Source organism: Lactuca sativa, chromosome 5 (assembly GCF_002870075.4).
Source record: "Lactuca sativa cultivar Salinas chromosome 5, Lsat_Salinas_v11, whole genome shotgun sequence".
Classification (NCBI taxonomy): Eukaryota; Viridiplantae; Streptophyta; class Magnoliopsida; order Asterales; family Asteraceae; genus Lactuca; species Lactuca sativa.
In genome coordinates, this window is record NC_056627.2 from 143,882,178 (window position 1) to 143,905,378 (window position 23,201).

A 23,201-nucleotide genomic window follows, 5' to 3' on the forward strand; every position below is an offset into this window, starting at 1 on the left:
CTCGCATAATTACAATGTCAAACGATGAAAGATATTCTCACTTAAACAAGAAAGAAAAACGTATCAACTGTTTTTCCAAAAATAAAAAAATCACAGTATTGTTGCCATTTACCAAAACACTTATAATAGTCTAACCGTATCAGGTGCCCCTCCTTGAAGTTGACGGTTCTTGTTTTGTCGGAGGCATATGTGAAACTTAGAGTAGTCTAGAAATTATTAAATTTACGTTAGAAAAAGTTACTCAAGTACTCTGGGCTGTGGCCATTTATATATAATAGCTCTTAAAAAATTACATATAAAAAATCAAGTACCACTTTATTCATCAAATAATAAAAGTGCCATTTTGCGTAACATTAGGGTTCTATTTGAAGATATGTACAATAGTAGGGGAGGTTGATGAAAATCACCAACGCTAGAGATCAGGGTTATAGGGTTACGCCCAAACATTTCTTAACCATTATATATACGATGTTCAGTTTCATTTCAATACGATTTCGCAGCCGCTGTCAATCTAGATCAGAATCGTTTCTTACATATATGAAAATCATGCATTGTTTTCATTAAGTTATCGACTCATGATAATCACCAAGAGTTTCATGTGTCGATTTTATTTTTCTTTATCATGCACAATAGATCCAAAAAGTACTGCTAGTAAGGATCCGCCATATACATTTTGGTGTTTCCAAGATTCTGTTGTTCGGCTGTCAGTCACATTATACATTGATCTGTATTCTGTTTTCAGACTAGTAGAATCAGATCGGTTTCAGTTAGGTGTTCATAGCATTTCAGGAGTTGGTTTTGTAGGTTTGTCCGAGGCCCCAAGGTTGAAAAGGTAAATTTATATAACGTTTTCTTATGTAAATGTTTGGATTCCAATCAGTTTTTCTGCTCAACTTTCCAATTTCTGCTATATCTAGCAACGTTAATTTCATTAGTCTAAAGCTGACATCTACTTCAATTCATATTGAATACTGTTTGGAGATTATGGAGATTGTGTTGCAGATCTGATCTGTAGTTTTTTACATGCTTTTTCCTTAAATATCAAGAAAGATACTGATACGTGGTGATCGAGTATTAGATCTTTTTAAAGCAAAAAGATCTGACAGAGTCTTTAGTTTTAGTCATTTTAATTTTTGAATCCGAAGGTTTTTCAATAATTTTTTTTTGTGTGTTGCAAACCAAAAAAGTTAACTAATGTTGATTATAATAAATAGGATGAAGTGGTTGGCTGAGACGAATCCTTGGAAGATGAGGCAAAAGACGAAAGGACAGCTCCCCTGTAAGTTGAACAACCTACAGTTAATATGATTAATTTTTAATATGTGCAGTTAGTAATTATCACCTCTATTGTGGACTCATAAAGTTTTATGGGTTAATGTTTCATTTCAGACTGAATTTGCTCGGTTGATATCATCTACCGGAAAAACCACCTAGAATGTGTATGTGTATATGTCTTTGCTGATAAAAGTAGCTGCTATGGTGTTCTTTGGCTGCAGAGTGGGTTCATCTTTGTTTAGAACCTTTTTATTTTCTATCAGCGTATTTGTATGAGTATAAATATATATGAAATGTGTATCTGTATGTGTCCGTGTATCAATGTATGTACCCTAATAAATGAAAATGTTATTGTCACTTATCATTCTCTCATTTATTTGGCCACATGTCATTTTGTCATAATTTTGAAATATATTTATTTTCCACTTGTCAATTAATTCATTATTCATATCCAATATATCATTAACTATTATACGGGTTGATTAAAACAAAATGTTAAATAAAAACGATTAAATGAGAAGTTTATTTGAATTTGAAATTTGAAATAAATAAAAATTATGAGAAAAAAACATGCAAAAAATAAATAAATTAAAATTATTGTTTAGTTATCAGACCCAAATACTAAACAGATTAATTATAACAAAACGTTAAACACAAAGGTTTAAACTGTAAATTTATTTGAAATTGAAATTGAAATTTAAAATTTAAAATTTGAAATTAATATCATTATGTAGGTTTAATTTATGGAAACTAATTAATAATATATTAGAAATGGAAAATGAAATAAATGACAAATGGAAAATAAATATATCTCTAAATTATGACAAAATGACACGTGGCAAATTGAATGAGAGAATGATATGTGGCAATATCATTCTTATTTATTATGGTAGATGAAGTTGAAATTTAATTTAAAATTTAAAATTTGAAATTAATATCATTATGTAGGTTTAATTTATGGAAACTAATTAATAATATACTATAAATGGAAAATGAAATAAATGACAAGTGAAAAATAAATATACCTGTAAATTATGACAAAATGTCATGTGACAAATTGAATGAGAGAATGACATGTGGCAAAATCATTCTTATTTATTAGGGTAGATTTAGTTTCCATAAATTAAATCTACTATAATTATTATTAATTTCAAATTTGAAATTTCAATTTCAATTTCAAATAAATTTACACTTTAAACATTTGTATTAACATTTTATTATAATAAATCGTTTAGTACACGGTTCTAACAATTAAACACATAATTTTAATTAATTTATTTTTTGCATGTTTTTTTTTTCATAATTTTCACTTATTTCATATTTCAAATTCAAATAAACTCTTTATTTAATCGCTCAGCGAGTCCATATTCTGGACTCGGCGAGTCTGTCCGTCTGGGAGAAACCCTAAATCCCCGGGTTGCCCACTATTTAAGCCACCTTATAGCCCCCAATCTCGCCTTCTTCACCCTCTAAAGCTGTGAGAAAACCCTAATTCGTTCTTGAGTGATTCTAAGTGATTTTGTGTGCTATTGTGAAGGCTTGAAGAAGGAAAAGAAGAAAGGAGCAAGAAAAAGGATTGTAGAGCAGAGATTCAAGGGAAAGCAAGAGCTCTTTGAGGTATTCTTCAGTTTTCCTTCTCTTTTATGCCTTAAAACCCTTTCTAGATCTTGTTATGCCTTTCTCAAAGCCTTATGTTGATATGGAAGCTCTCTTATGCCGAGATAACCTTAGATCTGTTCATTTAGGAGTTGTAGAGCCCAGATCTATTGCCTTTAGGGAGTTATTTTGCATATTAACCCTAGATCTACCCCTTTTAAGCATCTTTTAGCCTTTATTCCCTTGTTCATGTGTTTGTACACGTAAAGTTGGAAACTTTACGTGGTAAATCAGCTTATTGGACTCAGATCTATCATTTGTATGTAGTGGATTCGAGCAGAATCGAGCGTAGAATAGTTTCATGGCGGTGACTCGGCGAGTCGAGTCGCGAGTCCCCGATTTCTTCCTTTTGAGCGGTGTCGAGTGGGACCAGTGAGTAGTGGAGTGGACTCAGCGAGTTTGAGGGTAGACTCAGTAATGGAGGGACTCGGCGAGTTGTTCATACAACTCGGCGAGTCCAAGGCAATCTTCTTAAGCTCAAGAACAACTCGTCAAGTTGTTCATATGACTCGGCGAGTCGGATGAAGATTGTCTGAGTTCTTGGATCGAATGAGTACTCGTCGAGTCGATGCCATACTCGACGAGTAGCAGCGAGTAGGGTCGAGGAGTGAGAATAGGGACTCGGCGAGTTGGCGGCCCAACTCGGCGAGTCAGGTCAACTGTGGGTTGACTTTGACCAAGAGTTGACTTTGACCGAGGGTAAAAGAGTCATTTTACCCAGTGTAGTGTTTAGTATTTGATTGAGTGTGTTTATGGACTTGTAGCCGGGGAGATACCGGAGCAGCAGCAGTTAGCCCTCAGAGCTATTCACTCAGCAGCCAGTTCACGAGGTGAGTTTTCCTTCAGTAGGAAAGGGTCTACGGCCACAATGCGAGCCCGTTTAATTATCAGTAGTTCCGGACTTTAGTCTGATGTAGTAGCTAGAGTGCTTGATGTCTTTGTGATTCAAGCATATTTGTGTTATGTGTTCCGGACTTCGGTCCGATGCAGTATGCAGTATGTGTGATTATAATAGTTGTTATGTGTTATGCTATGTCATGATCAGTCAGTTCCGGACTTCGATCCGACGCAGTTAGTTCCGGACTTCGGTCCGATGCAGTCAGTTCCGGATTTCGGTCCAATGCAGTTAGTTCCGGACTTCGGTCCGATGCAGTTAGTTCCGGACTCTGGTCTGATGCAGGGGACAAGGTCCCGGTCAGTTCCGGACTTCGGTCCGATGCAGCTAGTTCCAGACTTCGGTCTGATGCAGTGGGCAAGGCCCAGTATGTGCTTTATATGTATTGTATGGTATGTGGTAAATTGGGGGAGCTCACTAAGCTTCGTGCTTACAGTTTCATTTTTGGTTTCAGGTACTTCCGCTAGCAGAGGGAAGAGCTCAGGATGATGGCATCGCACACACCACAGCTTCAGCTTTTATCCTGGGAGTTGATTTAGTTCTTGATTTTTATATGACATGGATATGATACAGTTTTCCGCACAGTGTTTTATTATTATTTTGAGATACATCATGTATGGTTTTATGATATGACACTCAGATTATGGTTTTTTGGTTATGTTGAAAAACGAAATTTTTGGGTCGTATTTTTGGGTCGTTTCAGCAGACGTTTCGTCCACCTCTTCTACTGAAGAGGTCTACAGATGTGGTCCGCGGACTGCATACATTTGTTTTAGAAAAAACAAACAACACCTTAGTGCTTAACCCGGTAAACAAACAAATAGGGGTTCTTTTTGAAAATATTAAACAAAAGTTTTTCCCTTTAATTTTATTATCTGTTTAATGGTGTTGTCATTATTTTAGTGTGGATTGTAAAAGGCATAGAAAAATCTGAGTATACAATGAATTGTATATTAGTATATACATGAAAATGTTATTGCCACTTGTCATTCTCTCATTTATTTGGCCACATTTCATTTTGTCATAATTTTGAAATATATTTATATTCCACTTGTCAATTACTTCATTATTCATATCCATTATATCATTAATTTATTTTCCATAAATTAAATCTACTATAATAACTATTAATTTCAAATTTGAAATTTCAATTTCAAATAAATTTACACTTTAAACATTTGTATTTAACATTTTATTATAATAAATCGTTTAGTACATGGTTCTAACAATTAAACACATAATTTTAATTAATTTATTTTTTGCATTTTTTTTTTCATAATTTTCACTTATTTCATATTTCAAATTCAAATAAACTCTTCATTTAATCAGTCATGTTTAACATTATGGTTTAATTAACCCGTATAATACACGGGTTTCACAACTAGTCTAACATAATAAATAAGAATGATTTTGTCATATGTCCTATTTTCCTTGACATTTGTCATTTTAATTTTTTTTTAAAATTATTTAATATTCACTTGTCATTTTTATAGTTTTTCATTTTTATTCAAATTTCACCTATTAAATGCCGCATCATTTTAGTTAATTATATAAATATATTAATTAATATAGATAATAACTTTCTATTTTTGAATTCCTCTTTCTATAAATATATTACTTAACATGTGTGTGTGTGTGTGTATATATATATATATATATATATATATATATATATATATATATATATATATATATATACACACTAGTTTATAACTCGTGAGAACCACGGTTATAAAATTAATTAAAATTTTATATTAAAAAATCAAATTTATTAATCAATTATTTTATAAAATTATTACTTAACAAATATTTTTTTAGTTATATAAAGGGAATTATAATCAATGATTTAAATAAATATGTGAAGTTATATCACCTTATAATCTATCTTAATTTTATTTTATTTTTCAATCTAATGTTATTAATTTAATATAATTAAAGTGAGAAAATTAAAATTTTGAAATTTAAAATGAGGAATCAATTATTAATTTAATGTAATTAGAGTGGAAATTTGAAATTTAAAATTTTAAATGGATAATTAATAGATTGACAAGTGGCATGATAGGAGATATATAACATTAATAAGGAGTCCTAATTATATGACACTTGTCAATAGAAAATTAAACTTATTCTTTTATTAGAATAGAGATATATAAAGTAGTGGATATGGTGTTCTTTGGCTGCAGAGTGGATTAATCTTTGTTTCGAACCCTTTTTATTTTCTATCTGCGTATTTGTATGAGTATAAATATATATGAAATGTGTATGTGTATGTGTATGTGTACGTGTATCAATGTATCTACCATAATAAATAAGAATGATTTTGTCATATGTCCTATTTTCCTTGACATTTATCATTGTAATTTTTTTTAAATTATTTAATATCCACTTGTCATTTTTATAGTTTTTCATATTTTATTCAAATTTCACCTATTAAATGCCACCTAATTTTAGTTAATTTTATAAATATATTAATTAATGTAGATAATAACTTTCTATTTTTGAATTCCTCTTTCTATTAATATATTAGTTAATCTGTGTGTGTGTGTGTCTATGTGTGTGTGTGTGTATATATATATATATATATATATATATATATATATATATATTAATGTAGATAGTACGTTCCATTTAAGAATTCATATTAGTTAATTTTATTAAGATAGATTAATTGTGATCTAATTACATAAATAGTCCATGTGGTTTAACAAATGTCACAAACTCGGTCGTTACTTTTTTTGATGAACATTATCTTTGTGGTTACCAAAACTTGCGTTAATGATTTTTTTGCTCACACCGTTATTTTTGGTCTTTTTAATAAACCTACCTAATACACGGATCTCATACCAAGTGTATACGAATTTGAATACCACAAGATCCTATAAACATATTTCATATCAGTCAAACTTTTATTATAAGACATGCAAGCACATGTTTCATAAAGGAACAACATTTCAAATGTATTAACTTTTCAATACTTTCCCCAATTAGAAAATGTCACTTTAGCGTTTGTAGCTGGAAAAATTTCCACATCTACCGAGACATGGAATATACACAATAAGTCTTAAAAAATATAACTGAGTATTATTTGTATGATGTTCTTTAAACAAAAGGGTGTTTATTTTTCTAAAAACAAAGCTAGTGAGAGGCCAAAGTTACATTTAGTTGAGGCAATCTTTACGAGGATCGATAGACCAGATAAACCAACAAAACTATTCCTCTTTTCTAGCTCTAATACCTAACTAATCGAAGCCTGGATGTCACCTACTAACTCTTTGCTGCTCTTGGATTTGAAACAAAAGACAACCTTAGGCAATCTTTACAGGAGAAACCACGTGATATAACCTCAAAAATAAATCAATGATGGACACACTAGTAATAGGGATGTCCCTCCAAAACTGACACAAAATCAGACTTACCATGATGAGTTTTGGGTAGTCTAGAAATAAGTGTGACTCAAATTCATTACTAGCCACACAGAGGGTGCATATAGGTGATTGCAAAGGGATCCCAATTATGTGGAGGTTCAATCTAGTGTATAGATGACCAACGTAACACGAAAAGTTAAGATGTTTGCCTTGGCAAGTGCAATGCGATTCCAAATAGTTTTGCAAGTACTATATTTTGACAAAACGTCATCATTAATGAACCTGATGGAGGACACCGAGAAATTGCCATCATTGATTTCAAGCCATGTTGACCTATTGTTTTTGATAGAAAACATGGAAAGAAAGTCCAAATTCAAATAATTAAAATAAGTCCGAAGATTAATGATATTGCCCCAAATGCCGCTTTTACAAGCCATCATTCTGTCTCTCTCCACAGTACCGTTATAAATTTTTTCCGGGTAGACCATTGGTCAATATCAAACCATCACCACCATTTTCCTAATAAAGTGGGATTAAATGATATGCCAATGTTGAAACCACATTTTTCCTTGGAATGTAAAATATTTTCCCTAGCAATACAAATAACTTTCTTATTATCATCCAAACCAACCCAAAAGAATTTATAATAAGATGCTCTCAATCTTTTGATGACTCCATTTGGCACCTTGAAAAGAGAGAACAAGTAGGTCCCAAGGCTACCATAAACAGTAATGCATAAGATTAATCAACCTCCAAAAGTGTTTTGTAGGACACTCTAAAATAACTATAAAGACTGAGAATTTTCAACAATATTTAGTTTTCCAAGATGATATTATTCTTATCTTCACACCCACCGGAACACCATGATAGGAGAAAGCAAACAAACCGATGGTGCAATACAACCATGTACGCAGGTTTTGAACCTCTGAGTCAATAATACGAGTTAGCATGACTTTACTTTTAGCCAGGTTCCTTTTAGGCCGGGTGCAACAAAGAAACACCACATAATAGTACAAAAATGACCTATGACCACATGTTTTGGAAACATGCTTGTCATGAATTTGGTTAATTGCGTCATTAAAGGTAATTTATTAAATTCCAATAATCTTTTAGTTACATACTATCTAAAAACCGTCAACATTGCAAACTATGTTCACACATTTTGTCATTGTTTTACATAAAAAATGTGAAAATACTAGCCAGTAGTGACGTTCGATCATTGTGACTGTAAGTATTTTATTATGACAATTAAAAAAAACATGTGATAACAAGTATTTTATTATAACACTTTAATTTCATATGTATGTTTAAAATTAATGATTTTGACTAAAAAAGAAGTAACATGCGACTCTAAGTATTTTATTATGATCTTAAAAAAAACATGTAACTAAAAGTATTTTATAATGACGTTTTGATTTTTATATTTGTCCAAAACTAAAAATACTAACAATAAAAGAAAATATGACACTATAACTGATTTATGGTTACAATGTTGAAAAATAAAGAAAAATAAAACAAGTATTCCGAGGGGGTCCAATTTTTTTGTATCTCTTCAAATCTTATGTTTTCAACCATCAAAATCCTGAAATATCCAAATTCCCTAAAAGTTTCAAAAGTCCCAAATTATCCCCTTCTCTTTTGGCTTTCGCTCATAATCGCCCTAACATACCCTAATCGATGACTGATCTGTTTTTTTGCCTTTTTGCTTCTCCCTTGGAACGAGCAATTCCACACACTTCCTCTGGCGTTGCCTACACCACCTCCGGCGCTAACCCACTACACGTTGTCTCCAACCTACGATGCTCCCCATACGTTATTACAGTCTCCAGCAACACTACCGCAATCAGCACCAACACCAACACCTCCACCATTCCACTACAGTCTCTACACTGCTTCCTCTCATTGCTCATCTCCTTCCTTCCTTCTTGGTACCGGTCATCCCCTCTCTTCTATGAAAGATTCTTCAGTCGCCTGCAAACTCCTTAACCCTGCTCCATCGACTCTCTCTAGTGCTTCACTGGCGCTGCCTCTCATCCACTTAACTTGCGTTACTCCCACTCTGCCTACCAAGTGAATCTACCATGCTTCGTTATCTCCTTCCAATTTTGCTTCTTCTTCTACAATTTTGTAATGTACCTTTCAATCTATTTATATGGTTTTAATGTTTAGGGCTTTTGAGAAAAAGAAATATGAGAAATGGTTTTTTAAGAGCCAAGAAGGTGAAATAATACTATCCAGGTACAAATCTCTCATCTCCTTCCAATTTCACCTCAAGTGGTGAATCTGCAAATGTTCACTCAAACGTGGTTGTCGCCAAAGAAACAAATCCATCACAACCTCTGCAAATTTTAATCGTCGCCCCTAGTTCCCAAACAATTCCTTGAGTTACTTCATTTTTGAGATCAGATATTAGATTGAGCACGATTCCACTCAAGGTAATATGTTCCTGATTTTCTTCTGTGAGCCCTAATTTAGATGAAACCATGATTGAGCTTGGAATTTTCATTAACGGTGGTAAACATAGTCTTTCATTTGCAACTCGAGAGCTTCTGGTGGATCTGTTCATAATGATTACAACCATGGTTGGATTTACTTCTTGTTTAAACTCATAACACTTGATTTTTGATTTTTTTGTCTGAAAATGAAGATTACATCCATGACTTACGTTTACAACTGGTTGTGGAGTGTTATGGCTTAGCTAATTCTATACAAGAACGCACACCAATGACCTTTGAAGCAAATGATCCATGCTTCCATTTTAATTCTCATGAGATGTATCTTATTTCTTAACATTTTTTCTTCTTATCTCAACGTGTTTCACGTTTAGGGATGGGTTCTAGGTATCAAGAACACATGGAAGGGTGAAGGTACATAAATCATTGGAAATTCATTATATATTTTATTGCTAGATGTTATGTACCTTGTTTTCATTAATGCCCACTTAGGTATTTATCCAAACAGAGCAAGTGATTAATGGTCATAAACTTTCCCTTTTGTGCTTTTGCTTCTGAATCGTTGGGAAAGGAGTTAGAAAGTATGTTGCTGTTTTGAGTATAAATTGTAATCACATTGCTATTATGTATAAAAGATTAAGTATGTTGCGTATATTCATTAAAAGAGATGATGTATTTTCCTTAAGAAGTGATGATGCGTAAAAGATAGAGTATGTTGTCTATATTATGTGTAAAAAATAAAATATGTTGCTTATACGAATTGATGAATTTTTTTTTCCCTTTCTGCTGATGCGGATGCGTTTAATAATGGGACTAATGGGGATGGTGTATATGAACTTGAGCCCATTTGTAATGTTGCATTTGTACACGTGATGGCTTGATAGTTGGAGATAACGACTTCTTGTAATGATTTATCAAATTGTTGCTGTAACCATATTGTCTATATGTGAAATATAAATGATGTATTTTGGTTATTAATTTAATTTGTTTAACAGAGTAACGTACATGATATTAATTGGCCAATATTTGGCATATAAATGGTTTTAAGTTGTACAATAATAATCATGAAAAATGAAAAAGTGTTATTAAATGTCAACAATAGTCACAACTTAATCTATTATGTATCACTAAAAATCCATAACAGTCACGAAAAACAAAAAAAAACGTGTGACAAAAAGCAGTTTATTGTCACGGTTTAATATATTACTTGTTACAAAAAGTAAATAACAGTTATGACAAACTAAAACAACAAGTGATTGATAGTAGTTTATGGTCATGTTTTAATATATTACGTCTCACTAAAATTCAATAACGGTCATGACAAACCAAAAAAATGTGTGACTAATAGTAGTTATCGTCATGGTTTAACATATTACATGTCACTAAGAGTCAACAATAGTAATGAGAAACAAAAAAACAAGACTAAATATAGTTTATGGTCACTCTTTAATCTATTACGTCACTAAAAATCAGTAATCGTCATGAAAATAAAACAACATGTGATGGAAAGTAGTTTATGGTGACAGTTATCGAAAAATGATTGAAAAAAGTAAAAAAAAATTAGTAAATTATGGTGACGGCTTGTACCTATAGTAACAGTTTTTGTGCGTTAAATTCACTACAATTAAACTTCACCACAACTTGTCTTTAATGATGCTACCTTTCCTTTCATATTGAATGAAAAAAGAACGTCATAAAATGTCATTTCTCATTACCCTTATAAGATTTATCATGTTTTCTTTTCCACCGTGAGAGTCTATATATATATATATATATATATATATATATATATATATTGGTTCAAATGTTTCGTATAACTATTGTACGCATGTATGGACCAATGAGAATTTAGCAATATTTTAATCATTAATTATATTAATAAGGATATATTAGTAATATTACATATATCTATTAACAAATATCCAAATTTAACCATTGATATCCCATTTTTGGGGGATCAATGTTTTTTTACGTATTATAAAACCCTAGACATCTACCTCACGCATTAAAAGAATCGACCTTTCATCCTCACAGATAGCCGCCTTCCAAATCATCTCTGCTCCTGCTAAATCAAAGGCCTCACGCGTCATTCTCTCTATGTCGTTTGTACTTTTAACATTTATTGAAACCATTAATTTTATTGTGATTTCATTCAACACATAAATCGTAGTTTTAACATTTATTGAAACGATTATTTTTGTAACCAAACAAGTTAATACGTTTGTGCTAATTACGTCATTTTATGTTGAAAGGCTAAACCATGAATACCGTATACTCAACCTCAAATAATTACAATGTCAAACGATGAAAGATATTCTCACTTAAACAACAAAGAAAAATGTATCAACTGTTTTTCCAAAAATAAAAAAATCAGAGTTTTGATGCCATTTACCAAAACACTTATAATAGTCGAACCGTATCAGGTGTTGCCCCTCCTTGAAGTTGACGGTTCTTGTTTTGTCGGAGGCATATGGGAAACTTAAAGTAGTCTAGAAATGATTAAATTTACGTTAGAAAAAGTTACTCAAGTACTCTGGGCTGTGGCCATTTATATATAATAGCTCTTAAAAAGCTACATATAAAAGATCAAGTACCACTTTATTCATCAAGTAATAAAAGTGTCATTTTGCGTAACATTAGGGTTCTATTTGAAGATATGTACAATAGTAGGGGAGGTTGATGAAAATCAGCAACGCTAGAGATCAGGGTTATAGGGTTACGCCCAAACATTTCTTAACCATTATATATACGATGTTCAGTTTCATTTCAATACGATTTCGCAGCCGCTGTCAATCTAGATCAGAATCGTTTCTTACATATATGAAAATCATGCATTGTTTTCATTAAGTTATCGACTCATGATAATCACCAAGAGTTTCATGTGTCGATTTTATTTTTCTTTATCATGCACAATAGATCCAAAAAGTACTGCTAGTAAGGATCCGCCATATACATTTTGGTGTTTCCAAGATTCTGTTGTTCGGCTGTCAGTCACATTATACATTGATCTGTATTCTGTTGTCAGCCTAGTAGAATCAGATCGGTATCAGTTAGGTGTTCATAGCATTTCAAGAGTTGGTTTTGTAGGTTTGTCCGAGGCCCCAAGGTTGAAAAGGTAAATTTATATAACGTTTTCTTATATAAATGTTTGGATTCCAATCAGTTTTTCTGCTCAACTTTCCAATTTCTGCTATATCTAGCAACGTTAATTTCATTAGTCTAAAGCTGACATCTACTTCAATTCATATTGAATACTGTTTGGAGATTATGGAGATTGTGTTGCAGATCTGATCTGTAGTTCTTTACATGCTTTTTCCTTAAATATCAAGAAGGATACTGATACGTGGTGATCGAGTATTAGATCTTTTTAAAGCAAAAAGATCTGACAGAGTCTTTAGTTTTAGTCATTTTAATTTTTGAATCCGAAGGTTTTTCAATAAATTTTTTTTGTGTGTTGCAAACCAAAAAAGTTAACTAATGTTGATTATAATAAATAGGATGAAGTGGTTGGCTGAGACAAATCCTGGGAAGATGAGGCAAAAGACGGAAGGAGGGCTCCCCTGTAAGTTGTCCAACCTACAGTTAATATGATTAATTTTTAATATGTGCAGTTTGTAATTATCACCTCTATTGTGGACTCATAAAGTGTTATGGGTTAATGTTTCATTTCAGGCTGAATTTGCTCAGTTGATATCATCTACGGAAAAAACCACGTGGTATGTGTATGTGTACGTGTCTTTGCTGATAAAAGTAGCGGATATGGTGTTCTAATTTGGCTGCAGAGTGGATAATTCTTTGTTTAGAACCCTTTTTATTTTCTATCAGCGTATTTGTATGAGTATAAATATATATGAAATGTGTATCTGTATGTGTATGTGTCCGTGTATCAATGTATGTACCCTAATAAATGAAAATGTTATTGCCACTTGTCATTCTCTTATTTATTTGGACACATGTCATTTTGTCATAATTTTGAAATATATTTATTTTCTACTTGTCAGTTACTTCATTATTCATATCCATTATATCACTAGTTGTGAAACCCGTATATTATACGGGTTGATTAAAACAAAATATTAAATAGAAACGATTAAATGAGAAGTTTATTTGAATTTTAAATTTGAAATAATTAAAAATTATGAGAAAAAATCATGCAAAAAATAAATAAATTAAAATTATTGTTTAGTTATCTGACCCGTATACTAAACAGGATAATTATAACAAAATGTTAAACACAAAGGTTTAAACTGTAAATTTATTTGAAATTCAAATTCAAATTTAAAATTTAAAATTTGAAATTAATATCATTATGGTAGGTTTAATTTATGGAAACTAATTATCAATAATATATTAGAAATGGAAAATGAAATAAATGACAAGTGGAAAATAAATATATCTCTAAATTATGAGAAAATGACATGTGGCAAATTCAATAAGAGAATGACATGTGGCAAAATCATTCTTATTTATTAGGGTAGAGATTAATTTAGTTTCCATAAATTAAATCTACTATAATAATTATTAATTTCAAGTTTGAAATTTCAATTTCAATTTCAAATAAATTTACACTTTAAACATTTGTATTTAACATTTTATTATAATAAATCGTTTGGTACACGGTTCTAACAATTAAACACATAATTTTAATTTATTTATTTTTTGCATGTTTTTTTTTCGTAATTTTCACTTATTTTATATTTCAAATTCAAATAAACTATTCATTTAATCGTTCATTTTTAACATTATGTTTTAATTAACTCGTATAATATACGGGTTTCACAAGTAGTTCGATCATAAATAGACATAGAACTTTGTAATTTTTGCAATTTTTTTTGCCCTTGGTTACCATTTGTTGCCTCTATTTTTTTATTTAAAAAATTAAAAAAATGTAATATTTAGTAATTAAAATAAAAACATAATTACATAAACATTAATTAATAGAATATAATATTTCATTAAAATTAAAAAATATAACAATACATTGATTTAGTATCGTATTGAAATTCAATTAAAAACAATACATTTAATTTAAAAAACATAACATGACATTAATATAATTAAAATAATGAAATAGAAATGAGAATTCAAATAACATAAAAGCTTTTAATAACATAATCTTTAATATCATTGTTTAAGGCTCATTCAAATGAATTCGATTAACTCTAAAGCCACTACTTCTATTCATTTTGTTAAAAAAAAAAAAAAGATAGAGCTTATTTATGATTTAGGTAGTGTTTGTTTTTTGTCTGCATATCTACGTGGCCTCTGCTGTCTGTGCCGCGCAGAAATTAACCTTTGCAGACTGTTTGTTTTTTTGAAGACTGCAGACCTAAAAATGTCTGCGCGCCCTATTCTTGACGCAGATGTGGACTAGAGTCTTCTAAAAAAACATATATATCTTCATTTTTTTCAAGTTTTTTTAATTTATATTTTTTCCAACTTTATTAATGATAAAAAATTTAAAAAAAATTTACAAAACTTAAAAAAAAAACGTTCAACGATACAAACATTATATTTTTGACAAATTTATAAATAAAAATTTATTATAATAATAGTCGTTGAAGTTGTTTATATAAATATGAAAAAAAATATAATATATTCTTATATTTTTTTGCCAAATTTTGTAAAACATTATTTAATATAATATCGTCATTTTCTAGAGAAAATATTTATGGTACGTTTTTAATGGATTTAATTGAAAAAATCAAAGTTTTTGTACATCCATTTATGTATCAAAATTTTGGATCACTAATGATAATGTTTAGTTATAACTTTTCAACAAAATACATAAAAGTTGATCTAGATTCGTTGATTATTTATAACAAAGTCATAAAAATATTAAAAAATCACTTTGAAGTTTAAAAAAATCAGTTTATTTAGATTTCAGTTTATTTTAGTAGCCCGCAGATGTTAAAAATACAAACAGTCTTCTTTTTTCAGACTGCAGACGTTTGGTCCACCTCTTCTACTGAAGAGGTCTACAGATGTGGTCCGCGGACTGCATACATTTTGTTTTAGAAAAAAGAAACAACACATTAGTGCTTAACCCGGTAATAAAACAAATAGGGGTTCTTTTTGAAAATATTAAACAAAAGTTTTTCCCTTTCATTTTATTATCTGTTTAATGGTGTTGTCATTATTTTAGTGTGGATTGTAAAAGGCATAGAAAAATCTGAGTATACAATGAATTGTATATTAGTATATACATGAAAATGTTATTGCCACTTGTCATTCTCTCATTTATTTGGCCACATGTCATTTTGTCATAATTTTGAAATATATTTATTTTCCACTTGTCAATTACTTCATTATTCATATCCATTATATCATTAATTTATTTTCCATAAATTAAATCTACTATAATAACTATTAATTTCAAATTTGAAATTTCAATTTCAATTTCAATTTCAAATAAATTTACACTTTAAACATTTGTATTTAACATTTTGTTATAATAAATCGTTTAGTACACGGTTCTAACAATTAAACACATAATTTTAATTAATTTATTTTTTGCATTTTTTTTTCATAATTTTCACTTATTTCATATTTCAAATTCAAATAAACTTTTCATTTAATCGCTCATGTTTAACATTATGTTTTAATTAACCCGTATAATACACGGGTTTCACAACTAATCTAACATAATAAATAAGAATGATTTTGTCATATGTCCTATTTTCCTTGACATTTGTCATTTTAATTTTTTTTTTAAATTAGTTAATGTCCACTTGTCATTTTTATAGTTTTTCATTTTTTATTCAAATTTCACCTATTAAATGCCACATCATTTTAGTTAATTATATAAATATATTAATTAATGTAGATAATAACTTTCTATTTTTAAATTCCTCTTTCTATTAATATATTACCTATCATGTGTGTGTGTGTGTGTGTGTATATATATATATATATATATATACTAGTTTATAACTCGTGAGAGCCACGGTTATAAAATTAATTAAAATTTTATATTAAAAAATCAAATTTATTAATCAATTATTTTACAAAATTATTACTTAAGAAATATTTTTTTAGTTATATAAAGGGAATTATAATCAATGATTTAAATAAATATGTGAAGTTATATCACCTTATAATCTATATTAATTTTATTTTATTTTTCAATCTAATGTTATTAATTTAATATAATTAAAGTGAGAAAATTAAAATTTTGAAATTTAAAATGAGGAATCAATTATTAATTTAATGTAATTAGAGTGGAAATTTGAAATTTGAAATTTGAAATGGATAACTAATAGATTGACAAGTGGCATGATAGGAGATATATAACATTAATGATGAGTTGTAATTGTATGACACTTGTCAATAGAAAATTAAACTTATTCTTTTATTAGAATAAAGATATATAAAGTAGCGGATATGGTGTTCTTTGGCTGCAGAGTGGATTAATCTTTGTTTAGAACCCTTTTTATTTTCTATCAGCGTATTTGTATGAGTATAAATATATATGAAATGTGTATGTGTATGTGTATGTGTACGTGTATCAATGTATCTAACATAATAAATAAGAATGATTTTGTCATATGTCCTATTTTCCATGACATTTATCATTTAAATTTTTTTTTTTAAATTATTTAATATCCACTTGTCATTTTTATAGTTTTTCATTTTTTATTCAAATTTCACCTAATAAATTCCACCTAATTTTAGTTAATTTTATAAATATATTAACTAATGTAGATAATAACTTTCTATTTTTGAATTCCTCTTTCTATTAATATATTAGTTAATCTGTGTGTGTGTGTGTCTGTGTGTCTATATATATATATATATATATATATATATATATATATATATATATATATATGTATTAATGTAGATAGTACATTCCATTTATGAATTCATATTAGTTAATTTTATTAAGATAGATTAATTGTGATCAAATTACATAAATAGTCCATGTGGTTTAACAAATGTCACAAACTCGGTCGTTACTTTTTTTTATGAACATTATCTTTGTGGTTACCAAAACTTGCGTTAATGATTTTTTTGCTCACACCATTATTTTTGGTCTTTTAAATAAACCTACGTAATACACGGATCACACACCTGGTGTATATGAATTTGAATACCACAAGATCCTATAAACATATTTCATATCACTCAAACTTTTATTATAAGACATGCAAGCACATGTTACATAAAGGAACAACATTTCAAATGTATTAACTTTTCAATACTTTCCCCAATTAGAAAATGTCACTTTAGCGTTTGTAGCTGGAAAAATTTCCACATCTACCGAGACATGGAATATACACAATAAGTCTCAAAAAATATAAGTGAGTATTATTTGTATGATGTTCTTTAAACAAAAGGGTGTTTATTTTTCTAAAAACAAAGCTAGTGAGAGGCCATAGTTACATTTAGTTGAGGCAGTCTTTATGAGGATCGATAGACCAGATAAACCAACAAAACTATTCATCTTTTCTAGCTCTAATACCTAACTAATCAAAGCCTAGATGTCACCTACTAACTCTTTGCTGCTCTTGGATTTGAGAAAAAAGACAACCTTAGGCAATCTTTACAGGAGAAACCACGTGGTATAACCTCAAAAATAAATCAATGATGGACACACTAGTAATAGGGATGTCCCTCCAAAACTGACACAAAATCACACTTACCATGATGAGTTTTGGGTAGTCTAGAAATAAGTGTGACTCAAATTCATTACTAGCCACACAGAGGGTGCATATAGGTGATTGCAAAGGGATCCCAATTATGTGGAGGTTCAATCTAGTGTATAGATGACCAACGTAACACAAAAAGTTAAGATGTTTGCCTTGGCAGGTGCAATGCGATTCCAAATAGTTTTGCAAGTACTATATTTTGACAAAACGTCATCATTAATGAACCTGATGGAGCACACCGAGAAATTGCCATCATTGATTTCAAGCCATGTTGACCTATTGTTTTTGATAGAAAACATGGAACGAAAGTCCAAATTCAAATAATTAAAATAAGTCTGAAGATTAATGATGTTGCCCCAAATGCCGCTTTTACAAGCCATCATTCTGTCTCTCTCCACAGTACCGTTATAAATTTTTTCCGGGTTGACCATTAGTCAATATCGAACCATCACCACCATTTTCCTAATAAAGCGGGATTAAATGATATGCCAATGTTGAAACCACATTTTTCCTTGGAATGAAAAATATTTTCCCTAGCAATACAAATAACATTCTTATTATCATCCAAACCAACCCGAAAGAATTTATAATAAGATGCTCTGAATCTTTTCGTGACTCCATTTGGCACCTTGAAAAGAGAGAACAAGTAGGTCCCAAGGCTACCATAAATAGTAATGCATAAGATTAATCAACCTCCAAAAGTGTTTTTTCGGACACTCTAAAAAAACTATATAGACTGAGAATTTTCAACAATATTTAGTTTTCCAAGATGATATTATTCTTATCTTCACACCCATCGGAACACCATGATAGGAGAAAGCAAACAAACCGATGGGTCAAGCCAACCATGTACGCAGGTTTTGAACCTCTGAGTCAATAATACGAGTTAGCATGACTTTACTTTTAGCCAGGTTCCTTTTAGGCCGGGTGCAACAAAGAAACACCACATAATAGTACAAAAATGACCTATGACCACATGTTTTGGAAACATGCTTGTCATATATTTGGTTAATTGCGTCACTAAAGGTAATTTATTAAATTCCAATAATCTTTTAGTTACATATTATCTAAAAACCGTCAACATTGCAAACTATGTTCACTCATTTTGTGATTGTTTTACATAAAAAAGGTGACAAATACTAGCCAGTATTGACGTTCGATCACTGTGACTGTAAGTATTTTATTATGACAATTAAAAAAACATGTGATAACAAGTATTTTATTATAACACTTTAATTTCATATGTATGTTTAAAATTAATGATTTTGACTAAAAAAAAAGTAACATGTGACTCTAAGTATTTTATTATGATCTTAAAAAAAACATGTAACTAAAAGTATTTTATAATGACGTTTTGATTTTTATATTTGTCCAAAACTAAAAATACTAACAATAAAAGAAAATATGACACTATAACTGATTTATGGTTACAATGTTGAAAAATAAAGAAAAATAAAACAAGTATTCCGAGGGGGTCCAATTTTTTTGTATCTCTTCAAATCTTATGTTTTTAACCATCAAAATCCTGAAAATATTTAAAGCATCCAAATTCCCTAAAAGTTTCAAAAGTCCCAAATTATCCCCTTCTCTTTTGGCTTTCGCTCATAATCGCCCTAACATACCCTAATCGATGACTTATCTGAATTTTTTGCCTTTTTGCTTCTCCCTTGGAACGAGCAATTCCACACACTTCCTCTGGCGTTGCCTACACCACCACCGGCGCTAACCCACTACACGTTGTCTCCAACCTACGATGCTCCCCATACGTGATTACAGTCTCCAGCAACACTACCGCCAGCAGCACCAACACCAACACCTCCACCATTCCAATGCAGTCTCTACACTGCTTCCTCTCATTGCTCATCTCCTTCATTCCTTCTTGGTACCAGTCATCCCCTCTCTTCTATGAAAGATTCTTCAGTCGCCTACAAACTCCTTAACCCTCCTCCATCGACTCTCTCTAGTACTTCACTGGCGCTGCCTCCGCTCCACTTAACTTGCGTTACTCCCACTCTGCCTACCCAGTGTATCTACCATGCTTTGTTATCTCCTTCCAGTTTTGCTTCTTCTTCTACAATTTTGTAATGTACCTTTCAATCTATTTATATGGTTTTAATGTTTAGGGCTTTTGAGAAAAAGAAATAAGAGAAATGGTTTTTTAAGAGCCAAGAAGGTGAAATAATACTATCCAGGTACGAATCTCTCATCTCCTTCCAATTTCACCTCAAGCGGTCAATCTGCAAATGTTCACTCAAACGTGGTTGTCGCCAAAGAAACACATCAATCACAACCTCTGCAAATTTTAATCGTCGCCCCTAGTTCCCAAACAATTCCTTGACTTACTTTGTTTTTGAGACCAGATATTGCATTGAGCACGATTCCACTCAAGGTAACATGTTCTTGATTTTCTTCTGTGAGCCCTAATTTAGATGAAACCATGATTGAGCTTGGAATTTTCATTGACGGTGGTAAACATAGTCTTTCATTTGCAACTCGAGAGCTTCTGGTGGATCTGTTCATAATGATTACAACCATGGTTGGATTTACTTCCTGTTTAAACTCATAAAACTTGATTTTTGATTGTTTTGTTTGAAAATGAAGATTACATCCATGACTTACGTTTACAACTGGTGGTGGAGTGTTATGGTTTAGCTAATTCTATACAAGAACTCACACCAATGACCTTTGAAGCAAATGATCCATGCTTCCATTTTAATTCTCATGAGATGTATCTTATTTCTTTACATTTTTTCTTCTTATCTCAACGTGTTTCACGTTTAGGGATGGGTTCTAGGTATCAAGAACACATGGAAGGGAGAAGGTACATAAATCATTGGAAATTCATTATATCTTTTATTGCTAGATGTTATGTACCTTGTTTTCATTAATGCCCACTTTGGTATTTATCCAAACAGAGCAAGTGATTAATGGTCATAAACTTTCCCTTTTGTGCTTTTGCTTCTGAATCGTTGGGAAAGGAGTTAGAAAGTATGTTGCTGTTTTGAGTATAAATTGTAAGCACATTGCTATTATGTATAAAAGATTAAGTATGTTGCGTATATTCATTAAAAGAGATGATTTATTTTCCTTAAGAAGTGATGATGCGTAAAAGATAGAGTATGTTGTCTATATTATGTGTAAAAAATAAAATATGTTGCTTATACGAATTGATGAATTTTTTTTTCCCTTTCTGCTGATGCAGATGCGTTTAATAAAGGGACTAATGGGGATGGTGTATATGAACTTGAGCCCATTTGTAATGTTGCATTTGTACACGTGATGGCTTGATAGTTGGAGATAACGACTTCTAGTAATGATTTATCAAATTGTTGCTGTAAACATATTGTCTATATGTGAAATATAAATGATGTATTTTGGTTATTAATTTAATTTGTTTAGCAGAGTAACGTACATGATATTAATTGGCCAATATTTGGCATATAAATGGTTTTAAGTTGTACAATAATAATCATGAAAACTGAAAAAGTGTTATTAAATGTCAACAATAGTCACAACTTAATCTATTATGTATCACTAAAAATCCATAACAGTCACGAAAAACAAAAAAAACGTGTGACTAAAAGCAGTTTATTGTCACGGTTTAATATATTACTTGTTACAAAAAGTAAATAAGAGTTATGACAAACTAAAACAACAAGTAATTGATAGTAGTTTATGGTCATGTTTTAATATATTACGTGTCACTAAAATTCAATAACGGTCATGACAAACCAAAAAAATGTGTGACTAATAGTAGTTATCGTCATGGTTTAACATATTACATGTCACTAACAGTCAACAATAGTAATGAGAAACAAAAAAAACAAGACTAAATGTAGTTTATGGTCACTCTTTAATCTATTACGTCACTAAAAATCAGTAATCGTCATGAAAATAAAACAACATGTGATGGAAAGTAGTTTATGGTGACAGTTATCGAAAAATGATTGAAAAAATTAAAAAAAAATTAGTACATTATGGTGACGGCTTTTACCTATAGTAACAGTTTTTGTGCGTTATATTCACTACAATTAAACTTCACCACAACTTGTCTTTAATGATGCTACCTTTCCTTTCATATTGAATGAAAATAGAACGTCATAAAATGTCATTTCTCATTACCCTTATAAGATTTATCATGTTTTCTTTTCCACCATGAGAGTATATATATATATATATATATATATATATATATATATATATATATATATATATATATATATATATATATATATAAATTGGTTCAAATGTTTCGTATAACTATTGTACACATGTATGGACCAATGAGAATTTAGCAATATTTTAATCATTAATTATATTAATAAGGATATATTAGTAATATTACATATATCTATTAACAAATATCCAAATTTAACCATTGATATCCCATTTTTAGGGGATCAATGTTTTTTTACGTATTATAAAACCCTAGACATCTACCTCACGCATTAAAAGAAATCGACCTTTCATCCTCACAGATAGCCGCCTTCCAAATCATCTCTGCTCCTGCTAAATCAAAGGCCTCACCCGTCATTCTCTCTATGTCGTTTGTACTTTTAAGATTTATTGAAACCATTAATTTTATTGTGATTTCATTCAACACATAAATCGTAGTTTTAACATTTATTGAAACGATTATTTTTGTAACCAAACAAGTTAATACGTTTGTGCTAATTACGTCATTTTATGTTGAAAGGCTAAACCATGAATACCGTATACTCAACCTCGAATAATGACAATGTCAAACGATGAAAGATATTCTCACTTAAACAAGAAAGAAAAATGTATCAACTGTTTTTCCAAAAATAAAAAAATCAGAGTGTTGTTGCCATTTACGAAAACACTTATAATAGTCTAACCGTATCAGGTGTTGCCCCTCCTTGAAGTTGACGGTTCTTGTTTTGTC

At 30.4% G+C, this 23,201-nt stretch overlaps 2 protein-coding genes across 2 annotated transcripts; both read left to right on the forward strand.

Moving 5' to 3' along the window:
* Window positions 1–481: 481 nt before the first annotated feature.
* On the forward strand, window positions 482–1,636 carry LOC111878828 (uncharacterized). The gene is made up of 3 exons (XM_023875321.3): window positions 482–832; window positions 1,215–1,279; window positions 1,390–1,636. The coding sequence occupies exons 1-3, from the start codon at window positions 576–578 to the stop codon at window positions 1,392–1,394; spliced, it is 327 nt and encodes a 108-aa protein (XP_023731089.1). The 5' UTR covers window positions 482–575; the 3' UTR covers window positions 1,395–1,636.
* A 10,767-nt stretch (window positions 1,637–12,403) lies between these two features.
* LOC122198029 (uncharacterized) lies at window positions 12,404–13,571 on the forward strand. Its single transcript, XM_042902235.2, has 3 exons — window positions 12,404–12,759; window positions 13,142–13,206; window positions 13,317–13,571. Exons 1-3 carry the CDS (start codon window positions 12,503–12,505, stop codon window positions 13,319–13,321), a joined length of 327 nt encoding a protein of 108 aa, XP_042758169.1. The 5' UTR covers window positions 12,404–12,502; the 3' UTR covers window positions 13,322–13,571.
* Window positions 13,572–23,201: the final 9,630 nt, after the last annotated feature.